The 27,808-nt window shown below is 34.9% G+C and overlaps 1 protein-coding gene across 1 annotated transcript in view; it reads left to right on the top strand.

Moving 5' to 3' along the window:
* Positions 1-27,808, top strand: part of LOC144253356 (von Willebrand factor A domain-containing protein 8-like) — a 243,155-nt gene that overhangs the window by 4,602 nt on the left and 210,745 nt on the right. Inside the window, exon 2 of the mRNA XM_077795473.1 lies at positions 3,108-3,185. Within this exon, the coding sequence (XP_077651599.1) occupies positions 3,108-3,185 (78 nt within the window). The remainder of the gene's footprint in view (positions 1-3,107; positions 3,186-27,808) is intronic.

Raw genomic sequence — 27,808 nt, 5'->3', positions numbered from 1 at the left:
GCTCTAGAACCAGAAAAGTTTCAGCGAGGTTCACATAGCAATGAGGGCAAGCAGCATTTATGGACAAGAAACAAGTGCAGTTCAGAAAGAACTTGATGGATTATAGTTCACTGTTTGCCTTATTTGCCCATGGTTTGATCAGTTGGCAACCTGTGTTGACTGAAGCTGGGCTTGGTGTGACTGGCTAAGACTCAGTTAATATAAAGTTAGTATATTAAGTTAGGTTTTCAACTAGTTGACTAAGTTGATTTACATTTTTAGAAGCCTCTTGCTTGATGCTCTAATGTTTGGGGATTTTCAGATACCTTTTTGATTTGATTTCTAGTTTAATTTCACTGTGGCCAGAAAGCATACTCTATGATTTTAGTCCTTTGAAATTTATCAAGACTTGCTTCATGGTCCAGTTTATGATATACTTGGGTGAATTTTCCATGTACATTTAAAAAGAACTTGTAATATGCTGTCATTGGGTGTAATGTTCCAAAAAGGTTTTGTAGGTCAAGTGGTTTCAGATCAATACTCTTCTCTGCCCTTATCTTTGATACTTAATCTTAGCCAAAAGACTAAGAAGCAATTGTCCTAACTTCTGTATTCCTTTCTCCCCCTGTTCCTTCCATCAATTTCTGGAGAAATACATTAAATTATTTAGATGATTGTGAATTTATCTATTTCTACTTTTCTGTCAAGTTTTTTTTTCTTATTTTTCCTTCATATTTATTCTCTAGCTCCCTTGTTGCCCAGGTCATCATCATGGTTTTGCTCTTTTCTTTCACAGAGAAAGAGGTTAGGATGTTGCTTTATCTAGTTTCCTTCTTTCCTTGCTTGCTCTTCTGGCTTTTTAGGCCTAGAGGTGGTCATGGTTTTCTGTTATGGCTAGTCCCAGGATATTGCATTATTCTTATTATTTTTCTGCCCTCACCTTTGTTAATTGTTTCTTGATCATACTCTTTTCAGTTACTCAATTTAAATGTAACAATATCCCATCTGTTTCTTTGAAGGTCTCTGATTGACAAATCGATATGCTTGGTAAGGCATTTTAGTTAGTAGAAAAATCCAGCGCAGAAACAAGAAATAGGGAGGAGACCAGTTGTGGCTGGAGTAGGATGAGTGCAGAGAAAAATTATAGGAGATGAAGTCAGAGAGGAAACTGGGAAAGCTAGATTAAAAATATACCTGTAGGCTATTGCAAAGAATGGAGGATTGACCAGAGGATTGGTATTGATGCATATTTTATTAGGATCACTGTAGGTACTCTATTGAGACTAGACTGTGGTGGAGCAAGGGTTGAAACAGAAAATCTGTCAAGATATGTGAGAGAAGGCTTTTTGGACTACCATGGATTAGGGTATAAAAGAGAAAAATTAGGAATTTCTTGACTCCATGCTTTGTGGTCTGAACTGCTGGAAGGAAGAAGTAGCCATTAGCAGAATGGGAATACTGAGTTGAGCTTTTTGATGGGAAGATCAAAAGTGCAGTTCTAAATACTGAGGAAAAATTTTAATACTTTAAAAAAACCTCAGTAAAAAAGTTATAGATATACCATGTTTTATTTTGTGATTCCCCTGTTATTTAATATTAAGTTAAAATTTTTTTGTAAAAAACATATCAAGAGATGTCTTAGTCTGCTTGGGCTGCTATAACAAATTTCATAAACTGGATTATTCACAAACAACAGAAATTTATTTCTCACAGTTTGGGGTTTGGAAATTCAAAAATCAAGGTGCCAACTGATTAGATGTTTTAGTGAGGGCTAACTTTTTGGTTCATGTTGACACCTTTTACCTCTATCTTCACATGGTTAAAGGAGAAAATGAGCTGCCAGATAATTATAGTCTTTTTAAGAATTGAAATAACATTTATGAAGGATTCTCATTTGAAAATGACACAGCTATAATTCTTTATAACTATTCTGTAATAAAAGGCAGTAAGTATCTCTCTTATATTTGTAAGGAAGGTTATACTTTAAAAACTGATACTTTAGAAAGTAGCTAATTTATGTTTTCTTTGCACTAAGAAAAATAGGGTAGCATAATCTGTCAGCCAATGCCTGGATGTAGTTAAGGTTGTACTGTGAGACCCTACTGACCACTACATTTTTGAAAATATTAGAATTTAAAGACCAGTGGTTCTCAAAGTTGCATTAAAAATGACCTGGAGGGCTTGCTGAAGCAGATTGCTCGACAATATTCTAGAGTTTCTGATTCAGTGTTCTGGGGGGCCTGAATATTTGCATTTTTAATAATTTTCAGGTGATGATGTTGCTACTGGTCTTTGAAAGTGTGAAGACCAGAGACTGAAGACGGTAGTTATTATCACCATGATTTAAGTTCTTAGTCTCTAGAGTATCTGACTAGTTATAAACTGGCCATTCTGAAATATGAATTTTCCACAACTACTTTTTGAGTGTCTTTGAACCGTGTCCAAAGTTCCAGGTGCAGATGGTGTCAGTATGCCTAACTTGCTGTTAGGACAAAGCAGAGAGCGATTATTTGGTTTAGTCCTGTACTTTAGGAAATCAGTCATAAATTAATGTTAGTTTAAAAACTTGAAAGTATAGAAGTTACTGAGAACTTTTGTAGTTCTTTTTCTACTTGTTTCATGTTGAGGTTCTTGGCATTTATGTCACTTAGAGTTTTGTTCTTTTAATATGGATCTAGAAATATTAAATTTTGGGGTGGATTGCTACAGAACCTGAAATTGTATGTAGTAAAATAAGGATGTATAAAGATATAAAAAGGTTGAGGATATGTGTTAAAAATTCAACTATTCATGCTTTGGATACTCTTAAATAACATATATCTTCTGTATTATTATTGCCTATGTTAGCATTACTATTAATGAAAAAACAAAGGTGGTTAATATTGTATTGTGCTTCATCTTTTTTTGCTAACCCAAATTTGAAATGTGAATTTTAATAATACTTCATTTCTCCCTGATATAACTTATACTGTGGACAGAAGTTTTTGAATGCACTGCCTTTAACATGGTCATATGTGTAGTACATTTCTGTGATGTCCTCTCTGTAAGTCAGAAGAATCATTGTTGATAAAGGTATGGTATATGTCACTTGTCCGTTGTAATGCGTGTTTTCTTTATTCTCTTTTTAGGTGATACTGTTAATATTGGGGATGTATCCTATAAGTTGAGAACTCCTAAGAACCCAGAACTTGTGCCACAGAACTACAGTAAGAAATATTTATTTATGAATGAATATATTTTAAACATTTTAATGGGAATTTTCAAACAAACACAACCTAGAGAGAATATTAAAAAAGTGTAGGATCTAGTTTATTAATATTATGCCAATCTTTAACTTGAACCTCTTTTTTTTTTGTTCTGGAGTATTTAAAACCTATCCAAGACATCCTATTACTTTCTTTATTCATGACTATTTAGTAGAAACATTAGTTTTTCTCACTACCCTTAAAAATAAAACTTGGGATAAAGTTTACATCTATTAAAATGCATAGATTTTAAATGTTTATTTGGTTAGTTTTGACAATTTTATAAACCTATATAACCACCAGGATTACTTTTATTACGTCTGTATTGGCTTTCCATCTCTGTGACAATATACCTGACATAAACTCAGATTAAAGGAGGAAATATTTATTTGGCTCATGATTTCAGAGGTTTCACTTTATGGTTGGATAGCTCCATTGCTTTGGGCCCATGGCAAGGCAGAACATAAATGTGGCAGAGTGAAGGTACCCACCTCATGGTGGCTGGAATGCAGAGGGATACAGCTTAGAACAAGATATATCCTCAGTGACCTACTTCCTCCAACTAGGCTTTACTCCTAAAGTTTCTACTACCTCCCAAGAATGCCACCAGCTGGGGACCATGTCTTCAACACATAAACCTTTGGGGGATATTCCAGATTCAAACTGTAACAACCTCCAAATGTTCTCTTTGCCTTTATCCTGTCTTTTCTGCCGTGATAGATTAGTTTTACCTACTCCTTAGCTTTTTAAAAGTAGAGTCATGCAGTGCCGGGTTTCTGTTCTCGCGATTAAAAGGCTCAGGGGTCACTCTAGTTAAACTGGGCTAACTGGGCTGCACGAAATAACCACACAAGAGACACAAATACCTTTTTCTTTGGGGTCACTGTGACGGCTCCTCTGACCTTAAGGGTCTGCAGAAAGAGAAAGAGCGAGAGCACGCGCTGACCCCTTTTATTGAGGAGAAGCTATTCAAATGAGGCAAGGGGTCAGGTTTCAGGGGGCTGAGTCTGTCTTCATGATGTCCACTGTCAGCAGGTTGACTCTCATCTGGGTAGGCCACACCCAAGGGCACAGTAAGAGAGGGGGACACACACAAGGCACTTCCATGGAAGATTCTATCCTAAACAGGGCAAGGGGTTATATTACAAAGAAACAGGTGAGCATAGCTTCACCCATGGGGCTGTAGCAAGACACACCCATTTCTGTGACTGAGCGCCTCAGCACCCAGCTGGGGAGTGGAACTCAGTCACCCATAAGGTTGGCCTCCCACAATGCAGTATGATTGTGTGTATCTAAGTTCTTTACATCAAGAGAATGAATTTAAGTTCATTCATGTGGCTGCACCTATCTGTTTGTTTTGATTGCTGAATAGTAGTTTATTGTAAAAAATACCACAGTGTGTTCATCCATTCTTCTGTTGATAGATATTTGGATAACTTCCATTTTAGATTGTCATAAATAAGGTACTATGAAAATTTGTGTACAAGTCTTGTGATCATAAATTTTCACTTCTTTTGAGTAGAAAACTAGGAATTGAATTGATGTATTATAGGATAGATACCTGTTTATAACACACTGGAAATAATTCTCCAAATCAGTTGATCAGTTATACTATTTCCATTTTTTTTGGTACCAGGAATTGAACCCAGGGGTACTTAATTACTGAGTAGTACCCCCAGTTCTTTGTTTTTATTTCGAGACAGGGTCTTGCTATGCTGTGGGACTCACTGAATTGCTGAGTTTGGCTTTGAACTTGTGATCCTTCTGTCTCAGCTTCCAGAGCCACTGGGATTACAGGCATGCATCACTACACTTGGCTGTACCATTTAACTTTTAACAGTGATATTCTACATCCTTACCAACATTGGTGTCTTATTCTATTAGGTATGAAATAGTAACACATTGTGGTTTTTGTTTATAAGTTTTGTTCAGATGTAATTCATATACCATAAAATTCACTTTTAAAGTGTATAGTTTATTGATTAGTAGCATATTCAAGGAGTTGTATAGCCACACCACTAACTTTAGAACATTGTTATTACTCCTGAAAAGTTACATATTAATAGTCACTCCCCATTTTTTCCTTTTCAACATCAACCCTTGGTAATCACTATGCATTATGTTTTTATGGGTTTGTCTATTCAGGACATGTTATATAAATGGAATCATACAATATGTGGCCTCTGTATCTGGCTTATTTCACTTAACATGTTTTCAAGGTTCATTGTTGTCATAGTATGTATTACTATGGATGAATTATATTCCATTGTATGAATATTTTACAATTTATATATGCATTTATCAGTTGATGGATATTTGGTTTCCACTTTTGGTCTGTTATGAGTAATACTGTTGTAGAAGTTTTTATACGGGCATATGTTTTCAATTTTCTTACATATGTACCCAGGAGAGAAATTGCTAGGTCATATGGTAATCCTTTGTAACATTTTGAGCAATTACCAAAATGGTTTCCAGAGCAGCTGTACTATTTTACATCCCCATCAGCAATGAATAAGGGTTCTCATTTCTCAATATCATCTCTGCTTTTTACTGTCCATCATTTTGATTGTAGCCATCCTTATGCATGTGAAGTGGTATCTTATTGTGCTATTGTGCTTTTGATTTGACTATTCCTAATGACTTGCCATTTCTTTGCTCAAAATCATTTTACTTCTTTTCTCAAGAATTTAAAACATCTTTCTTATACCTTGGGAACAAAGATAAATCCTTAGCTATTTTGATCTAGACTTAGCCTAATCTTTCCACTCTCTTTTTTCTATGTTTCAGTGATTGAGCACAATATAGAACATGTTTTTTTTTCCCTCTTTAGATTTTTCCACTAGACTATGTGCTCTTTAGGAAAGAAATCTTATTTTCATCTAATGCAAAATTACATTGACTCTATCTCCTAAATGGCTTTGCCATCTGTCTTCTCTACTCTGTCCCCCCCTTATTTTATTTTTTTCTTTAATTTTTATTGTTGGTTGTTCAAAACATTACATAGTTCTTGACATATCATATTTCACACTTTGATTCAAGTGGGTTATGAACTCCGATTTTTACCCCGTATACAGATTGCAGCATCACATCGGTTACACATCCACTGTTTTACATATTGCTATACTAGTGTCTGTTATATTCTGCTGCCTTTCCTATCCTCTACTATCCCCCATCCCCTCCCCTCCCATCTTCTCTCTCTACCCTATCTACTGTAATTCATTTCTCCCCCTTGTTTTTTTCCCCCTTTTCCCTCACTTCCTCTTGTATGTAATTTTGTATAACCCTGAGGGTCTCTTTCCATTTCCATGCAATTTCCCTTTTCTCTCCCTTTCCCTCCCATCTCATGTCTCTGTTTAATGTTAATCTTTTCTTCCTGCTCTTCCTCCCTGCTCTGTTCATAGTTGCTCTCATTATATCAAAGAAGACATTTGGTATTTGTTTTTTAGGGATTGGCTAGCTTCACTAAGCATAATCTGCTCTAGTGCCATCCATTTCCCTGCAAATTCTATGATTTTGTCATTTTTTAATGCAGAGTAATACTCCATTGTGTATAAATGCCACATTTTTTTTATCCATTCATCTATTGAAGGGCATCTAGGTTGGTCCCACAGTCTTGCTATTGTGAATTGTGCTGCTATGAACATCGATGTAGCAGTGTCCCTGTAGCATGCTCTTTTTAGGTCTTTAGGGAATAGACCAAGAAGGGGAATAGCTGGGTCAAATGGTGGTTTCATTCCCAGCTTTCCAAGAAATCTCTATACTGCTTTCCAAATTGGCTGCACCAATTTGCAGTCCCACCAGCAGTGTACAAGTGTGCCCTTTTCCCCACATCCTCGCCAGCACTTGTTGTTGTTTGACTTCATAATGGCTGCCAATCTTACTGGAGTGAGATGGTATGTTAGGGTGGTTTTGATTTGCATTTCTCTGACTGCTAGAGATGGTGAGCATTTTTTCATGTACTTGTTGATTGATTGTATGTCCTCCTCTGAGAAGCGTCTGGTCTGTTAAGGTCCTTGGCCCATTTGTTGATTGGGTTATTCGTTTTCTTATTGTTTAATTTTTTGAGTTCTTTGTATACTCTGGATATTAGGGCTCTATCTGAAGTGTGTGGAGTAAAGATTTGTTCCCATGATGTAGGCTCCCTATTTACCTCTCATTGTTTCTTTTGCTGAGAAAAAACTTTTTAGTTTGAGTAAGTCCCATTTGTTGATTCTAGTTATTAACTCTTGTGCTATGGGTGTCCTATTGAGGAATTTGGAGCCCAACCCCACAGTATGTAGATCGTAGCCAACTTTTTCTTGTATCAGACGCCATGTCTCTGATTTGATATCAAGCTCCTTGATCCATTTTGAGTTAACTTTTGTGCATGGCGAGAGAAAGGGATTCAGTTTCATTTTGTTGCATATGGATTTCCAGTTTTCCCAGCACCATTTGTTGAAGATGCTATCCTTTCTCCATTTCATGCTTTTAGCCCCTTTATCAAATATAAGATAGTTGTAGTTTTGTGGATTGGTTTCTGTGTCCTCTATTCTGTACCATTGGTCCACCTGCCTATTTTGATACCAGTACCATGCTGTTTTTGTTACTATTGCTCTGTAGTATAGTTTGAGGTCTGGTATCGCTGTACCGCTTGATTCACACTTCCTGCTTAGAGTTGTTTTTGCTGTTCTGGGTCTTTTATTTTTCCATATGAATTTCATGATTGCTTTATCTATTTCTACAAGAAATGCTGTTGGGATTTTGATTGGCATTGCATTAAACCTATAGAGAACTTTTCGTAATATCGCCATTTTGATGATGTTAGTTCTGCCTATCCACGAACAGGGTATATTTTTCCATCTTCTAAGATCTTCTATTTCTCTCTTTAGGGTTCTGTAGTTTTCATTGTATAAGTCTTTCACTTCTTTTGTTAGGTTGATTCCTGAGTATTTTATTTTTTTTGAGGATATTGTGAATGGAGTGGTTGTCCTCATTTCCATTTCAGAGGATTTGTTGCTGATATACAGGAATGCCTTTGATTTATGCATGTTGATTTTATATCCTGCCATTTTGCTGAATTCATTTATTAGCTCTAATAGTTTCTTTGTAGATCCTTTTGGGTCTGCTAGGTATAGAATCATGTCAACTGCAAATAGTGATAATTTAAGTTCTTCTTTTCCTATTTTTATGCCTTTAATTTCTTTCATCTGTCTAATTGCTCTGGCCAGTGTTTCGAGAACTATGTTGAACAGAAGTGGTGAGAGAGGGCATCCCTGTCTTGTTCCAGATTTGAGAGGGAATGCCTTCAATTTTTCTCCATTCAGAATGATGCTAGCCTGAGGCTTAGCATAGATTGCTTTTACAATATTAAGGTATGTTCCTGTTATCCCTAGTTTTTCTAGAGTTTTGAACATAAAGAGATGCTGTACTTTGTCGAATGCTTTTTCTGCATCTATCAAGATGATCATATGGTTCTTATCTTTAAGTCTATTGATGTGGTGAATAACATTTATTGATTTCCGTATATTGAACCAGCCTTGCATCCCAGGGATGAATCCTACTTGATCATGGTGCACAATTTTTTTGATATGTTTCTGTATCCTATTCGCCAGAAGTGTATTGAGGATTTTTGCATCTAGGTTCATTAGAGATATTGGTCTGTAGTTTTCTTTCTTTGAAGTGTCTTTGTCTGGTTTAGGAATCAGGGTGATGTTGGCCTCGTAGAATGAATTTGGAAGTTCTCCCTCTTTTTCTATTTCCTGAAATAGCTTGAAAAGTATTGGTATTAGTTCCTCTTTAAAGGTTTTGTAAAACTCTGTTGTATACCCATCCGGTTCTGGGCTTTTCTTAGTTGGTAGTCTTTTGATGGCTTCTTCTATTTCCTCAATTGATATTGGTCTGTTTTGGTTGTGTATAGCCTCCTGACTCAATCTGGGCAGATCATATGACTTAAGAAATTTATCGATGCCTTCACTATCTTCAATTTTATTGGAGTATAAGGATTCAAAATAATTTCTGATTATCTTCTGTATTTCTGAAGTGTCAGTTGTGATATTGCCATTTTCATCCCGTATGCTAGTAATTTGAGTTCTCTCTCTTCTTCTCTTCATTAGCATGACTAAGGGTCTGTTGATTTTATTTATTTTTTCAAAGAACCAACTTTTAGTTTTGTCAATTTTTTCAATTGTTTCTTTTGCTTCAATTTCATTAATTTCAGCTCTGATTTTAATTATTTCTTGCTTTCTACTTCTTTTGCTGTTGTTTTGCTCTTCTTTTTCTAGGATTTTGAGATGAAGTATGAGATCATTTATTTGTTGTTTTTTTTCTTTTTTTAAGGAATGAACTCCAAGCAATGAATTTTCCTCTTAGAACTGCTTTCAATGTGTCCCATAGATTCTGATAGGTTGTGTCTGTGTTTTCATTTATCTCTAAGAATTTTTTAATTTCCTCCTTGATGTCTTCTATAACCAATTGATCATTCAGTAACCTATTGTTCATTCTCCAAGTGATGCATGGTTTTTCCTTCCTTCTTTTATCGTTGATTTTCAGTTCCATTCCATTATGATCAGATAAGATGCATGGTATTATCTCTACTCCTTTATAATTTCTAAGAGTTGCCCTGTGACATAATATATGATCTATTTTTGAGAAGGATCCATGTGCTGCTGAGAAAAAAGTGTAACTGCTTGATGTTGGGTGGTATAGTCTATATATGTCAATTAAGTCTAGGTTATTAATTGTTTTATTGAGTTCTATAGTTTCCTTATTCAACTTTTGTTTGGAAGATCTGTCCAGTGGTGAGAGAGGTGTGTTGAAGTCTCCCATGATTATTGTATGGTGATCTATTAGGCTCTTGTACTTGAGAAGAGTTTGTTTGATGAACATAGCTGCACCATTGTTTGGGGCATATATATTTATGATTGTTATGTCTTGTTGGTGTATGGTTCCCTTGAGCAGTATGTAGTGTCCCTCTTTATCCCTTTTCATTAACTTTGGCTTGAAATCTATTTTTTTTGATATGAGTATGGACACTCCTGCTTGTTTCCGAAGTCCATATGAGTGATATGATTTTTCCCAACCTTTCACCTTCAGTCTATGTATGTCTTTTCCTATCAAATGCATCTCCTGTAGGCAGCATATTGTTGGGTCTTGTTTTGTGATCCATTCTACTAGCCTGTGTCTCTTGATTGGTGAGTTTAAGCCATTAACATTTAGGGTTATTATTGAGATATGGGTTGTTCTTCCAGCCATATTTGTTTATTTATATTACTTAACATGGTTTGTTTTTCCTCTTTGATTATTTTCCCCCCGTTACTGTACTACCTCCCACTGTTGGTTTTCATTGTTATTTTCCTTTTCCTCTTCCTGTAATGTTTTGGTGAGGATGTTTTGAAGAGCTGGTTGTCTAGCTGCAAATTCCTTTAACTTTTGTTTATCGTGGAAGGTTTTAATTTCATCTTCCATCCTGAAGCTTAATTTCGCTGGATACACAATTCTTGGTTGGAACCCATTTTCTTTCAGTGTTTGAAATATATTATTCCAGGATCTTCTAGCTTTCAGAGTCTGTGTTGAAAGATCAGCTGTTATCCTGATTGGTTTACCCCTAAATGTAATCTGCTTCCTTTCTCTTGTAGCTTTTAAAATTCTCTCCTTATTCTGTATGTTGGGCATCTTCATTAAAATGTGTCTAGGTGTGGATCTCTTATGATTTTGCACATTCGGCGTCCTGTAGGCTTCTAGGATTTGGGACTCTGTTTCATTCTTCAAGTCTGGGAAGTTTTCTCCTATTATTTCTTTGAATAGATTGCTCATTCCTTTGGTTTGGACCTCTATACCTTCCTGTATCCCAATGACTCTTAGGTTTGGTCTCTTTTTGTTATCCCATATTTCTTGGATGTTCTGCTCATGGTTTCTTAACAGTCTTGCTGAGCTGTCTATGTTCTTTTTATTTGAAATACTGTGTCTTCATTGTCTGATATTCTATCTTCTAAGTGTTCTACTCTGCTGGTAGTATTCTCAATTGAGTTTTTAAGTTGGTTTATTGCTTCCTGCATTTCTAGGATTTCTTTTTGGTTTTTTTTTTATAACCTCCATCTCCCTGTATAGTTGATCTTTTGCTTCTTGGATTTGTTTATGTAATTCATTGTCGAAGTGATCTTTCATTGTCTGATTTTGCTGTCTAATGTCTTCCTTGAGATTCCAGATCATCTGAAGCATGTATATCCTGAATTCTTTATCTGACATTCCATCTGTTGCAGATATTACCTCTTCTAACGTTGAGTTGACCTGCATTGCTTGTGGTTCTTTCTTTCCTTGTCTTTTCATACTGCTCCCGTTTCTTTCTGCTTTGTGAAACTGTTGTGTTATTGACTTTTCCCACTATATATTTATATTGCTCTTATATAGTTGCAAAGTCTCCCTCGAAGGCGTGGGTGGTGGCTCTGCCCCTCCTCCAATTGGGACAATTTGCCTACCTCGCTGGCAGGCCACCGGGCCTGTTCTGCCAGTAGGTAGCAGGTCTGCCTACCTTGCAGGTGCGGATGGCGGTTCTGCCCCTCCACAGGCCGCTGGGCCTGATCTGTCTGTTGGTTGCAGGTCCGCCTACCTTGTAGGTGCTGGGGAGGCTGTGCCCCTCCGCAGGCCACTGGGCCTGTCCTGTTGGTGGTCGCAGGTCCGCCTACCTAGCAGGCAAGGGCAGCGGCTCTGTCCCTCCCCCAACCAGGGCGATGTATGTACCATGCTGTTGGGCCCCTGGGCCTGTTCTGCTGGTGGGTCGCAGGTCCGCCTACCTTGCAGGCGCTGGGGAGGCTCTGTCCCTCCACAGGCCGCTGGGCCTGTTCTGTCAGTGGTCGCAGGTCCGCCTACCTAGCAGGCGAGGTCGGCGGCTTTGCCCCTCCCCCAATCGGGGCGATGCATCTACCATGCTGTCGGGCCGCTGGGCCTGTGCTGCTGGTGGGTCGCAGGTCTGCCTACCTTGCAGGCGCTGGGGCGTCTTTTCCCCTTCGCAGGTCCCTGGGCCTGTTCTGTCGGTGGTCGCAGGTCCGCCTACCTAGCAGGCGCTGGGGCGGCTCTTCCCCTGCGCGGGTTTCTGGGCCTGTTCTGCTGGTGAGTCGCAGGTCTGCCTACCTCTCCCCCCTTTATTTTACTATGTTTTAGGTTTTTTCTTTTTAATTATATTTTCTTAGTGGTCATCATAGGGATTACAGTTAACACCTAAAGCAATTTTTTCAGGCTAATACTAACTTTAATTTTAATAGTATAAAAAACTTTGCTTCAGTATATGTAGGTCTGTTCTCTCCCACCTCCTTTGTGTTGTTGTTGTTTTTTTGTTTTTATTATTATTATTTAATATTTACTTTTTTTAGTTGTAGTTGGACTTAATACCTTTATTTATTGATTTTTATGTGATGCTGAGGATCAAACCCAGGGTCTCGCACATGCTAGGTGAGGGCTCTCCCACTGAGTCACAGCCTCCTGTGTGTTATTATTGTTATACAACTTATATCTTTATACATTAAAAGTCTACAGTTTTATAATTTTTGCTTTATGAAGTTGTCTTTTAAGTTAAATAGGAGAAGAAAAGAATGGACAAAAACATGTTTATACTGTCTTTATATTTGCTTATATTATTTTCTTTACCAGTCTTAATTTCTTTGTGTAGACTTGATTTACTATTTATTATGCTTTCATTTCAGCCTGAAAAAAGGACTTTAGTATTTCTTATAGGGGAAGTCAGCTAGTAAAGAATTCTCTGTTTTTGTTGATCTGGAAATATCATAATTTCTTCTTTTTATTTTGAAGGATAATTTTACTGGGTATACAGTTCTTTGTTGACGGTTCTTTTGAGCACTTTGAATATGTCACCATATTGCCTTTGGCCTCCCTCCTTTCTGATGAGAAGTCAGTTATTAATCTTATCAAGGATCCTCTATGTAATGAGTTGCTTTTCTCTCTGCTGTGAAGATTCTCATTTTGGCTTTTGATAGTTTGATTTGGATGTGTATTGTTTTAGTAAGCTTTTTCAATGCTGTGACTAAAAGAATAACCTGGAACAATTGTGAAGGAGGAAAAGTTTATTTAGGGGCTCACAGTTTCAGAGTTCTCAGTCTATAGATAGCAGGCTCCATTCCTCAGGGCTCGAGAGGAGGCAGCACATAATAATTGCAGAAGAGTATGGTGGAGAGAAATAGCTCACATTTCTGATGATCAGAAAGCAGAGACTCCACTCGCCAGATACCAAATAAGTCACCCTCCCCACCAAGGAATTCCCTCAGGGACCCACCTCTTTCAGCCACACTGTACCCTCCTTCAGTTATCACTCAATTAATTTTGTCAGGGGATCAATTCACAGATTGCTTTAGGGCTCTCATAACTCAATCATTTTTCCTCTAAACCTCTTTCATTGTCTCACATCTGAGCTTTTGGAGACATCTCACATCCAGCCATAACAGGTACTATGGTTTGGATGTGGTTTGTCCCCCAAAGGTTCATGTCCTAGAACCTTGTGCCTAGTATGGGAGTGCTGGAGGATGGTCGAACCTTTAAAAGAAGGGTCCTACTGAGTGATAATTAGGTCACTGGGGAACTACTTTTGGAAGGGAGATTAATTCTGGCCTTTTGGAATGAATTTCCTGGAGGATGGTTTGTTATAGAAAGAGTAAGACTGGACCCTCCTTTTTGAATTTCTCTTCTAATGTTCCTACCATGAAGCCCTCTATCATGTTATGGCACAGTCAAGGGGGCTCTTACCAAATGCTGAAAAGATAGGGCCACCTGATCTTGGATCTTCAGTCTCCCAATCTGTGGGATAAATAAATCTACTTTATTTATAATTATTTTATCTCAGGTATTTTGTTATAACAATGGAAAACAGACAAATACATTAACAGTGCTAATTTCTAAGTTCATCCTATTTGAAGTTTGTTGAGCTTCTTGGATACTTAGATTTAATGGTTTTCATTAGTTTGGCAATTTTTTAGCCATTATTTTTTCTCTTGTATCTATCTCTTTCTAGTACTCCTTTATTTGTATGTTGATAAGCTTGATGATATCCTAGTGGTCTCAGAAACTTCATTTTTCTTTCTGTTACTGAGACTAGATACTCTGAATTGGCCTGTTTTCAAGTTTGCTAATTCTTTCCTCTCTCTGATCACTTACTTATCTATCTTTAAGGTTAATTATTCTTTACCTGTTCACATTTGTTTTTGAGTTTCTCTAGTGAATTTTTTCATTTCACTTATTATAGTTTTCAAGTTCATAATTTTTATTTGGATTTTTGAAATAATTTTTATTTTTATTGATATTCTTTATTGAAATGTCATCCTCACATTATCTTTTAATTCTTTAGACATGATTTCATTTTATTCTAGAATTTATTTGTAATGATTGATTTAAAGTGTTTGTCTGCCAAGTCAAATGTCTGGCTTCCTCTGAGACAGTTTATTAACTCTTTTTTTTTCTATGAACCATATTTTTTATATGTAAAATAGTATAACATGGCAGCTCTGGAAATCAGATTCTGCCTTTCCCAGGATTTCTTGTTTCTCCTTGTTTATTTGCTTTTGTAAGCTATTTCTTTAAATTCCAAATTCTTTGTCATGTGCAGTGCTTTAAGTTTCTGCTCAGTTGGTTTAGTAGTAAGCTAATGATTAGACAAGAGATTTCTTAAATGCGTTGAACTAATAATTCTCTTGGCCATTGCTGAGGGTCTTTTATGCCACTACATTGGGATATGATTTCATTGTCACAAACAGCTTATAATCATGTTTTAACTTCTGTTTGTACAAACCCTTCAGGGTCAGCCAGAGATAACCAATTAGGCCTTGCTGTGCATGGCTTTCTAGATTTCTAGGCATATAGTAGAGCTGCTGAAGCCTTCTATGAATATCTCATTCCTAGTTTTTCAATTTTTTGCCCCTCCTTTTGTTAGTTCCAGTTGGTATCAGTGCCTCATGCAGCTGTGACATTAAATAATTGTAGTTGATTTTATTTATTTAGTTTTTGAACACATGCCCTGGTCTCATGCTATTTACACACAGTGAGCTCTGAGTAGGTTAAATAAAGACAAATTTTAAGAGTAGATATTTTTCAGGGAGCTGCCAGACTGACCAAGAAGGGACAATTCTCTGGGAATGGGGCTTTTGGAGCACTCCAAATTGTACTGTTCCATTTAAGTGGTTGCCAGGTAATGGTGGTTTTTACTGTGGTAATGGGTGGTTGGTTTTCAAGACAATCATAGAGCTGAGAAATTAGGGATGGAATTAGGGCAAGTTACACATAGAACTTGCTTTTCTTACTGAAGTTCATCTCTTTTTTTCTTGGATAAATGCTCGTTAGACTATTCAAAGCCTTTCATTAATTTGTAGAGTTCTAAAAAAGTTATTGACAATTTTTGCAAGTGTTCTCTCTCTTTTTTTTTTTAATGGAGAAATGAATTTCAGAGGTCCTTTCCCTACTATTCCAGTAATACCTGTGCTCTTGTGGTTTTAATTTGCTTTTCCCCTGATGAGGGATGATGGTCAAGACATTTTCCTATACTTGCTGGCCATTTGTATATCTTCACTTGTGAAATGTCTACATCATTTACCTATTTAAAAATATTGAGTTCTTTGCCTTTTTATTATTGATTTATAAGATGTTTTCATATATTATGCATTATATATTATGGATATCCTCCTTTGTCATCCATATGCATTACAAATGCTATTCCTAGTCTATTTGCTTAGTCACTTTCTTATTGGTGAAGAAATTTTAGCTGCATTTGATTTATTATTTATTTACTTCATTTACGATTAATACTCTTTGTATTTTAGAAATCTCAGTCTACTCCAAGATTATAAAGACAGTCTTTTTTTTCCCTTTCCAAGAAGTTTATAGTTAATTTTGGTGTCATGAAATGCAATTATATTTATAAGTAACAGCAACAAGAAAGTTAAAACTTTCAAACTTTGGAGAAATGAAGTCTAAGGATGGCAAATCAATGTAATGCCTAATCTATTGGTTAAACTAGTTGTCACTGAACAGGTTGTAGATGAATTTGTGAAAGTCTGCAAAGAACATTTAAGTTTACACATTGTCAGTTTTTGTTATTTTAAAATTATACCTATTTTTTAAAATTTTAAACTAATGTTGGTAGTCCTGTGTGTAACAAATGCCCTGTAATCATTATCTATGTCTAAATTTCAGCAAATGTAAAACAGCTAATGACTCTCCTATTCAATCAAGCTATTGAGCTCTTTTTACTCAGTAAAAAGATAAGTGCTTTTTCATCTCAGTTTGTAAACTCATTGGCATAAATTTTTTAATATTAAAGCCTTCATTATTCTTTAAATATTTGTAGAATCTCTAGTGATATTCTTTTATTTCTCATATTGGGAATTTGTATTTATACTTTTTAATAGTATAAATCTTACTAGAGTTTATCAATGATTTTGACTTTTCAAAGAAATACTTTGTTGATTTTCTCTATTGTTGTTTCATTCATTTCCATTCTTAATATTTCCTTATTTTTACATACTTCAGTTTTTATTCTAACTCTAGCTTCAAAACCCAGAGCAAACCATAATTAATCTCTCTTAGCTATATATCTACCAGATATTTGAATTGCTGGGGAGCTCTCTTTGCCATCTGTATTTTGCATTCTACAATTTAGATTTCTCTTGTCCTATTGCCTTGCCTCTAGAGGCCACTTCACTGAAGAAAAAGAAAACCTCAAAAAAATTTATGTGTACTAGCCCAGAAGCATCCTCAAGGAACTTCTCCTTTGCACTGGATAAAGACCCTAGTGCCCATGTGGAATTTCTGTCATGTCTTCTATCCCACCCCTGGCGTCAGTGGGTTGTTCCCTTGCATTAAGAAAAGGTCCAACATACTTCAGAGAGGGTACCTCTCAGCTTCTGCTCTGTTTGGCTTTTAGTGTGCACTCCTATGTACCTTCACTTGGTAAGAGCTGGTGGGAAAGAATAGATAGGTAGTTAGTTGCAGGTTTTCTTTGTGGCTTGGATGGCTCAGTTTACTAATTCATCATGCCAGCTCATGTGTGGCCATTTTAAGTTTGTCAAAAGTTCAGTATATTCAGTTGCTTGGCCCATTTATTGATTGGGTTATTTGGTGTTTTTTTTTTTTTTTGGTGTTAAGATTTTTGAGTTCTTTATATATTCTAGAAATTAGTGCTCTATCTGATATGCATGTGGTAAAAATTTGCTCCCCAAAAGTAGGCTCTGTATTTACCTCACTGATTATTTCTTTTGCTGAGAAGAAGCTTTTTAGTTTGGGTCCATTCTATTTATTGATTCTTGATTTTAATTCTTGTGCTATAGGAATCTTATTAAGGAAGTTGGGGCCTAATCTGACATGATGTAGATTTGGGCCTAATTTTTCTTCTAATAGGCAGAGTCTCTGGTTTAATTACTAGGTACTTGATCCACTTTGAGTTGAATTTTGTTCATGGTGAAAGATATGGATTTAATCTCATTTTGTTGCATATGGATTTCCAGTTTTCCCAGCACTATTTGTTGAAGTACTTTTCTTCAATGTATGTTTTTGTAGCCTTTGTCTAATATGAGATAACTGTATTTATGTGAGTTTTTCTCTGTATCCTCTATTCTGTACCATTAGTCTACCAGTCTATTTTGGTGCCAATATCATGCTGTTTTTGTTACTGTTGCTCTGTAGTATAGTTTAAGGTCTGGAATAGTGATACCACCTGCTTCGCTCTTCTTGCAAAGGATTGCTTTAGCTATACTAGGTCTCTTATTTTTCCAGACGAATTTCATGACTGTTTTTTCTATTTCCATGAGGAATGTCATTGGGATTTTGATTGGAATTGCATGAACAGAGACTTCTCAGAAGATGATATACAATCAGACACCAATTATATGAAAAAATATTCAACATCTCTAGCAATTAGAGAAGTGCAAATCTTACTCCAGTTAGAATGGCAGCTATCAAGAATATAAACGTGGATGCATAACCAATATGATCCTGCAGTCTGTACACATGGTAAAAATAAGAATTCATACCCCACTTGAATCAACTGTATGAAATATGATATGTGAAGATCATTGTAATGTTTTGAGCAACCAATAAAAAAAAGAATATAAACAACAGTAAGTGTTGATGAGGATGTGGGGGTAAAGGCACACTCATACATTGCTGGTGGGACTGCAAATTGGTGCCACTGGAAAGCAGTATGGAGAATCCTTGGAAAACTTGGATTAGAATCACCATTTGACCCAGCTATCTAACTCCTTGGTCTATACCCAAAGGACTTAAAAACAGCATACTACAAGGACACAGCCCATCAATGTTTATAGCAGCACCATTCACAGTAGCTAAACTGTGGAACCAACCTAGATGCCCTTCAGTATATGAATGGATAAAGAAAATGTGATATATATATATGTATATATATACACACATACATACATATATATATATATATTCCATTGTGTGTGTGTGAATATATGTGTGTGTGTGCGTATGTATGTATACACATACAATGGTATATTATCCAGCATTAAAAGAGAATAAAATCATGGCATTTACTGGTAAATGGATGGAACTGGAGAATGTAATGCTAAGTGAAGTTAGCCAATCCTAAAAAAACCAAATGCCAAATATTTTCTCTGATTTAAGGATGCTGATTCTTAATGGAGTTGGGAGTGGGGGGGGAAATGGGAGGATTAGATGATCTGTAGATAGGGCAAAGGGGAGGGAGAGCAAGAGAGGCGCATGCGAGTAGGAAAGAAGGTGGAATGAATAGACTTCACTACCCTAAGTACATGTATGAAGACATGAATGGTGTGACACTACTTTGTGTGCAATCAGAGATATGAAAAATTGTGCTCTATATGTGTAATATGAATTATAATGCATTCTGCTGCCACATATAACAAATTAAAATTGAAAAAATAAATTAAAAAACGATGCTAGCAAATGGAATCCAACAGCAAAAAAAAAAAAAAAAAAAAATTCAGTATGTTTCTCTTCTCATATCTATGGCAGGTTCTTCATCTTGCTGCCTGGGATTCTACCAGGAATGAAAGTTAGCTATGAGTCTTTTCCTCTCCTTAAAGGGCTTATTACTTTCTAGATTTTAGTTCATTTAGGTTTCTTTGTATTCTTACTTCTATGATAAATTTTGAAAAACTGTGATTTTTATAGATTAAGTGATTTGTTCTAGTTGTTATGTTTGAAGTGAAATTCTCTTCATCCTAACTAGAAGTGGGAGTTGAGAACATTTATTTTTCATATTCATTATTGAATGCTTATTATGTGTGAGCATATTATTGTAGTAGACAGGTTTTCTTTTCTGGGGGTAAGACTAGTGACATAAATTCTCAACAAGTTGTTATACTTGTCTGGAGAAAAATTAACAAAGTAGATTTGTAATGAGATAATTGGGAAAAAGGGACATTTTTCATGATTTCTGTGTCTTTTCTTATTATGAGTGTAATTAAATTTTATAATAAACTTCAGAATGAGGAATAATATTGTCTCTTGATAGACAATAGGAAAAAATTTATTTAATTCAATTTCTGTAGGAAAATGACTGCTGGGGGTGGAAATTATATTTAAAAATTTGTCAGTACTACTTTCTAGTTGCATGATTTTTCTCTAGGTAGTTTAACTGCTGGACTCTCTTTGGTTACATGGGGATGATTGTTGCAACCTCACAGGTATATTTTAAGGATTGAATCAAATCGCCTAAGACAAATGTGTAGAATAGTGCCTGGCACTTAGTGTTCAATAAATGAGTCGCCAGGAAACCATTCCCTTGGTCTTCTGATTCTTGTTCTCTTTCATTTCCCATTATTTTATACCTGTGAATGACATAGTTGAATATGAAGATTATTAAGGAAAACTTTCGTTCTATACTAAAAATGTGTTAGTCTTAATTCTGTCTTTTCCTTTAAATAATTAATCTAGTACATTTCATCTAGATTTGATTTTGAATTTGCCTTCAGCCAGGTTGTTTGCAGGATTACCAGTGGCTGTAGGCTCTTCAAATAGCTTCAGTTTCCTTCAGAGATAAAATTTGCCATGTTTACCATGTGGCAAGATGCTAACCTTTTCAACAGGAAGACAGGAAGTATAGTCAGTGCCTGACAGTTTTCAATAGGATAGCACTACCCATTTCTTCTTTTGATATCGAAGATACTATAATCTCCCATATGAGGTTGGCTGAAACATTTTGTCATATTCACAAATGCTTAATCATTTCATAAGTCTTTTTAAGTGAAAGAATCCATAAGAATATCTGTACTAGTTTTAAGAATTCCATTCTTATTTTAGTAATAATGTGTTTTACAAAACTTATGAATTATAGCCTTTGAATAAATGTATTTTCATATCTTACAAATGGCCACAGGACAATATAGTAGCTGGTTGAGGTCAAGCCCCAGAGTATAAAGGCTTCTAAATGTAGCAAAACTATCAGAAATTGTGATTAGCAAACCCCACAAAAACCAAAACAATAATAACAACAAAACAACCAGTACATTTTCTTGCTTATATACTTTTTTTAATATTTATTTTTTAGTTATAGGTGGACACAATGTCTTTATTTTATATTTATGTGGTGCTGAGGATCGAACCCAGTGCCTCATGCACGCTAGGCGAGTTCTCTACCTCTGAGCCACAATTCCAGCCCCTTGCTTATTTACTTTTAAAAACTGTTTTCATGCATCCTTTATGTAATCAAATTTTTTCATTTCTTTTATGTTTAGCTATTAGTAGCTTACTCTTTAAAATTTTTCTCAAGATAGTTTATGTTGAGAATAGTCTATAGATCCTAATTTGTGTTTTCTTTTGCTTGTTATCCATTGATCATTATTCCTTCCACAGTCACAATATCCTTGTCTTTTGTCTTTCTCCCATCAAGATGATTGTAGCATATGCTTTACTCAGTAGCAAATTGCTACATTGACAGTACTTATGAGAGACTGTGTCCATTTGTAAGAAAAAGATTTAGGAGTTTAGCTTGATATAGGAGAAGTAGCTGAGTCAACCAAAGTCTTCAGTATCAGCAAAAGCATCATGTGGTTGCCACGTATAGATTGAAAAGATAAAATATATTATATTATACAGGGTTTTGTGCATCCATTGATTGTATTATATTAAAATATTCTATTGAACTTTTTCTTTCTCAGAGAATATTTACAAATTGGGAAAATTTGGCTTTTCTGATGTTATTGCATGATTGAAGACATGAGTTTTGGTTCTCAGAGAATTTTGATGCTTTCTTTTTTTTAAGTTTTAAAATATTCTAAAATATTTTGGAAATGAAGTTAGGTTGAAGTTTGATACCCTGTTACTTTCATTCCTGTATTTTTGCCTCAGTTGAGCTTTAGCCTTTTGGATATTTAATATTTTCAAATAAAGCATAGACTGATAGACTTTTTTTTTTGGTGGAGGTGGGGTTCCAGGGATTGAACTCAGAGGCACTCAACTACTGAGTCACAATCCCAGCCCAATATTGTATTTTATTACAGACAGGGTCTCACTGAGTTGTTGAGTACCTCGCCATTGCTGAGTCTGGCTTTAAACTCGAGATCCTCCTGTCTCAGCCTCCTGAGCCACTGGGATTACAGGTGTGAGCCTGGCAAAATGATAGACTTTTGTTGAAGAAAGGAACTTTAGTAATTATTATTCTCTCTAAAACTCTATTTCATAGTCAGGAAATTAGGACTACAAGAAAAAGGTCAGAAGACTAATTAGGAAAGCCTAGATTTTCTGACTTCAGTTTGGTTTTCCTTTTGCAGCCTGCCACAGTTTCTAGCTATTTATGAGCTACTCTTGATTTTCTGTAGAATTAATTCTGGAATGGAAAGTAGAATGATATGTTAGAAAATTTTCTTTTAGATTTAAAAGTATAAAAGATTATTTAAAAATGCTGAATTACTTGAAGCGTGGCATGATATTTTATTTCTATCTTTATCAAAGTTGTCAGAGCACTGGAAATCACACCATTGTTATAGTGTTATAGAAATGAAGAAATAAAAATCACACCATTGAGATATGAACCCTGCTATCCATATTTAACATGTGTTTAATACAACGGTAGAATCCTGCTAACTGGTATTTGCTATGGACTAGAAATGTTCTTAAGTGGAAGTCTAAGATTTGATGAAAAATCACATGAAAACAGTATTATCAAAGTAAGATTGCTTAATTCACTGAACACCTGAGATAATGAATGCTTACATTCTATACTCATTTGTCAGCTTTTCTTTTGAACTTTTTCTGTTTTCATAGTGTTGAGCAAAGCAGCAAAGCAGGACATCTTTCTAGTTCTAGCACCCATCTTAGTGCCTGGCACATCATAGAAACAGGAGTTGGATTGCTCTTTAGTTTTTTTTTTAAAAATAAACTATCTCTTGTCATCTCCTGCCTTAACCATTGTAATTTCCATTTATCATCTTAGTCTATCGTGATAAACTATAAGTGTCTTTTGCCTTTTTGTGTGAAAGTGAATCTTAAGGCTTAGGTGAAATTGGCAGTTTAAAAAAAAAGGGAGATTCTTTCATATTTTTTTGCTTGAAGTTAAACTATATTGTATCAAAGAAGGTTATTTCTTCCAGGGTTTGCCTTATGAGGTGATGTTCCAGGGTAGATAGTTTTCAATAGATAACTTTAAACCTGACCTGAGAGTTATATTCTGCATCCTTACATAATGTTCTTATTGCAATGAGCAGACTAATTATACATGAGGTCATTTAAGGTTTACTGGACTTTGAACTTTTATCAGAGCTGTGAGAGCTCACAAAGATTTTCTATAAGAATTACAACATTGTGTTCTTAAAATGGATCACAGGATGAGAGGATTTTTTTCTTTAGTTTATAAATAATTTTGAGGTTTGAGAAATTCATCAACATCATAAATGATAGAATAGCATGGGAAAATGGAATTCTTGTGTAAATATCGGTAATGCAGAATAATTATTGCAGCTATGTGTTAGCTCCTTTTTAATATTTATTTTTTAGTTGTGGTTGGACACTATACTTTTATTTATTTATTTATTTATTTTTATGTGGTAAGGTAACCCAGGGCCTCACATGTGCTAGGTGAGTGCTCTACTGCTGAGCCACAACCCCAGCCCTTATGTGTCAATTTTAATGAATTAGTGACAAGTTACGCAGAAAGGTCTCTGGATTACCCAAGATTCTCTTACTACATAGTCAAAGCTTAAAAAACAACTAACCAACCAACCAAACAAAACCCAGAAAACATAAGAGAAATAGGGCTTCTAATACTTAAGATCTGCCTTAATTTGTTGCAATACTTTTTAATTTCAGCCTAGTTATGTATAAAAATTGCTTATTGTATCATTTGTATACCTCTAACTATAGAACAGATATAGAATATATGTTTATATACTTACTGGCCACTAGATTTCCTCTTCTGTGTCACAGCTATTTAAATCCTTTGCTTATTGTCTACTGAATCACATGATTTTTCTTATCAGTTTGTAAGATATATTTGTATTTTAAGCATTCAGTCCTCTATCACATGTGTTGTATATGCAATAAAATTATTTTTAATTTAATTTTTAATAGTTGCACTAATTGCATCTCATTATGAAAGAATTTATTTTAAGAAGTACCTTTGGTTTTCTTTAGATGGATTTAAAAAAATTTTTTTAAGTTGTGGATGGACACAATATCTTTATTTTATTTATTTTTTTTGTGGTACTGAGGATTGAACCTAGTGCCTCATACATGCTAGGTGAGTGCTATGCCACTGAGCCCCAGCCCTAGCCCCCTTTAGATGTATTTTTAAGAAGAATTCTCAGAAGGAAGAATTTATCAACTTTTAAGTCCTTGAATGTGTCCCACAGTCTGTCCTGGAATCTTTATAGTAATCTTTATCCAGTTCCTAATTTTTCTTTAATCTTCTTTCTCTTAGGAACTGTATGCAGAGTAAATTTTTTTTGATATATTTTATTACTTTTTATTTTCCATTTAATTGCCCTTGTTGCTTTCTACAAATTTCATTGCAGATGTACAATTTTTTAAAAATTATTTTTTAATTGACAAAATTTTATGGTACATAACATGATGTTTCAAAATTATAGAATGACTAAGTCAAGTTACTTAACAAATCTTTTACCTCATCTATTAATTTTGTGATAACATTGAGAATTGATTCTTTTTGTAAGTATACGATACATCATTATTAACTATAGTCAGCCTGTTGTATAATAGATCTGAACTTTTTCCTCCTGTCTAATTGAAATTTTATGTCCTCCCACCAACATCTTTCCAATGCCCTCTGCCACCAGATACACAATTTTTGAGCTATGAAATATGTTAAATAGGCTTCTTTGGATGTACCTGGCAATTTGGCTACAATGAATGACATTGTTTATATGAGAAAATGAATTCAAATAGTAATTGCCTAAATTAAAAATCATTTTAATGCATATACAACACATGCGATAGAGGACTAAATGCTTAATATATAAATATATCTTACAAATTGATAAGAAAAATCATGTGATTCAGTAGACAGTAAGGAAAGGATTTCAATAGCTGTGACACAGAAGAGGAAATCTAGTGGCCAGTAAGTGTATAAACATATATTCTATATCTGTTTTATAGTTAGAGATATGCAAATTATATGATAAGTTAGCAATTTTTATACATTACTGGGCTAAAATTAAAAAGTATTGCAACAACAACAAAAAAGTATTGGAACATCAAGTACCTATAGAATTTTAGGGCAATGGCTTTCTCATATTTTGTTGGTAGATGTATGAATTCTTATGACTTCTTTAGAAAGTAATATAAAAAACACCAAGTTTAAAAACCAAATCATTTATAAATTGAATTATAATCATTGCTATCAATTTAATATGTGTCATTTTAGTATTTAAAAGATTGCTAGGAATAATTTAAACATAAAACTGTACATATTTATATATTTAAAATGTACACTTTGTTAAGTTTTGATATGTCCTATAACCAGGAAACATCTAACTATAGTCAGAATACTGATCAAATAAATTTATCACCCCCAAAGCTTACTTGTGACCCTTTGTGATGTTTCCTGGGTTCCTCCATCATCTTGAAATCACTGATTTGCTTTATAGACTTACCAAGATTTTCTAGAATTGTATATAAATGCAATCATACTATAGAAATTATTTTCGTTTAGCTTCTTAGCATAATTACTTTGAAATTCTTCCATGTTGCAACATTCAAAAGGATTATTCTCCTCTTCCTCCTCCTCCTCCACTTCCTCCTTCCTTTTTTTTTTTTTTGAGAACAGCATTTTACTGTATGGATATATTAAAATTTGTTTATCCATCTACCTTTCAGTGATTATTCAGCCCATTAACATTTTGAGGCTCTTACAATAAAGCTGCTCTCAACATTCATGCACAAGTCTTTGGACATATGCTTTCTTTTCATATATATATGTATGCTATATTACACAGTAAGTGTTTGTTAAATTTTTTTAAGGAACTCCCATTCTGTTTCCTAAAGTGATTGTATCATTTTACATTTCCACCAACAATGCGGAGTTCCAGTTCCTTCACATTTTTGTCAGCTCTTGGGCATGGCCAGTCTTTTGGATTTGTTTTTATGGAGGAGGTACCAGGGATTGAACTCAGGGACACTTGACCACTGAGCACATCCCCTGCCCTATTTTGTATTTTCTTTAGAGGCAGGGTCTCACAGAGTTGCTTAGAATCTCACTTTTGCTGTGGCTTTGAACTCACAATCCTCCTACCTCAACTTCGGAGCCACCAGGATTACAGGCATGTGACCCTGTGCCTGGCCAGTCTTTTGAATTTAACTGTTTTAATGGATGAGTAATGATATTTCACAGTGAATTAATTTGTGTTTCTTAGTGACTAATGCCTTTGGCATTAGTTGCAGTGTTTGTTCCAATCTTTCACCTATTTTTTTTGGGGGGGGAGAATTTTTTATGTTCTTTTTTTGAGTTTTGCTATTTCTTTCTCTACCCCCACCCCTGCCATTTCGCTATACACCCTTGATATCAGATGTAAGTTTTGAAATATTTTCTTCCTGTCTGTGACTTATCTTTTTGTTCTCTTGTGTTCTTTGAAGAGTGAAAATTGTAAATTTTAATGAAGTCTAGCATATCAGTTTTTTAACTTTGTTTTTACTTTGATAGATTGTGCTTTGGTAGTCACCTGAGAAATGCAAAAAATCTTTAACTGAATTCCATACAGACTTTTTTCCCTAATTTTTTAATTAGATGTTTTTATTTATGTCTATCATTCTTTTTACATGAATTTTTGTAAATGGTATAAGGTATGGGCCAAAGTTCATTTATTTTACATATGGGTATTCAATTGTTTCAGCACCATTTGCCGAAAAAAAAATCTATCCTTTCTTCACTGAATTGTTTTTGTTCTTTTGTCAATGTATATTCCGTGTCCATTACTAGACTCTGTTCTGTTCCATTTGTTTATCTCTCTTGACACCAGTGCCTTACTGTCTTGACTGTTGTAGCTTTATAATAATATTGAAATGAGGTAAAGTTACTCATTTTTATCTTTTTTACAAAGTTGTTTTGCATATTTTAGGTCCTTTGCATCTATATGTGATTTTGTAATCAGCTTGTTAATTTCTATATTAAAAAAGCCTGCCAAGATTTTGGATTGTGATTGCTTTGAATGTGTAGATGATTTTGTGGATGATTTTGGGGATATCTTCATAATACTGAACTTTCCAATCTATGAACAATTCATATCTTTCTGTTTAGGTCTTCTGTAATTTCTTTCAGTGGTGTTTTACTGTTTTCAGTGTATAGGTCTTATATATATTTTGTCAACCTTATCCTTGGAGTATTTTACATATTTTGATGTTATTTTGAATAGTATTATTTTTCAACTGTAATATAGAAGTACAATTAATTATTGTATATTGATCTTGTTTCTTGGTACCTTGCTAAAGTCACTTTTTAGTTCAAGAGTTTGTTTTTGTAGATTGCATCACATTTTCTACATAAACAATCATGTTGTCAATAAACGAAGACAGCTCTGCTACTTTTTTTCCCCAATCTGGATGCTTCTTATTTCTTTTCTTTAAAATATTTTTTTTCTTGTTTCTTTTGTTTGTTTGCCTTATTGCATTTATTAGAACCTTCAGTGTAATGTTTAATACAAGTTATGAGAGAAAACGTTGTCTTGATATTATGGGGAAAGAATTCAACCTTTCTCCCTTATGTAAAATAGGTATAGTTTTTTTTTTTTTTTTTTTTTTTTTGGTACTGGGGATTGAACTCAAGAGCACTTGACCACTGAGCCACATCCCCAGCCTTATTTTGTATTTTATCTAGAGACAGGATCTCACTGAGTTGCTCAGTGTCTTGCTTTTGCAAAGCAAAAGGCTTGCTTTGAACTTGCAATCCTCCTGCCTCAGCCTTCCGAGCTGCTGGGATTACAGGTGTATGTCACCACACCTGATTGATTTTTTTAATTAGGAAGAAATGTCAGATTTTTTTGAGTGCTTTTTCTGTGTTATTTGACAGTTTTCTTTTTCTTTTTTAGTTTGTTAATATGGTGAATTACACTGATTGATTTTCAAATGTTAAACTAACTTTGTTCCCAGGATATTTCCCAATTAGT

The sequence above is a fragment of the Urocitellus parryii genome, chromosome 2 (genome assembly GCF_045843805.1).
Source record: "Urocitellus parryii isolate mUroPar1 chromosome 2, mUroPar1.hap1, whole genome shotgun sequence".
NCBI lineage: Eukaryota > Metazoa > Chordata > Mammalia > Rodentia > Sciuridae > Urocitellus > Urocitellus parryii.
The sequence above is the reverse complement of the archived record's forward strand: the minus strand, read 5'-3'. Positions and strand labels throughout refer to the sequence as shown.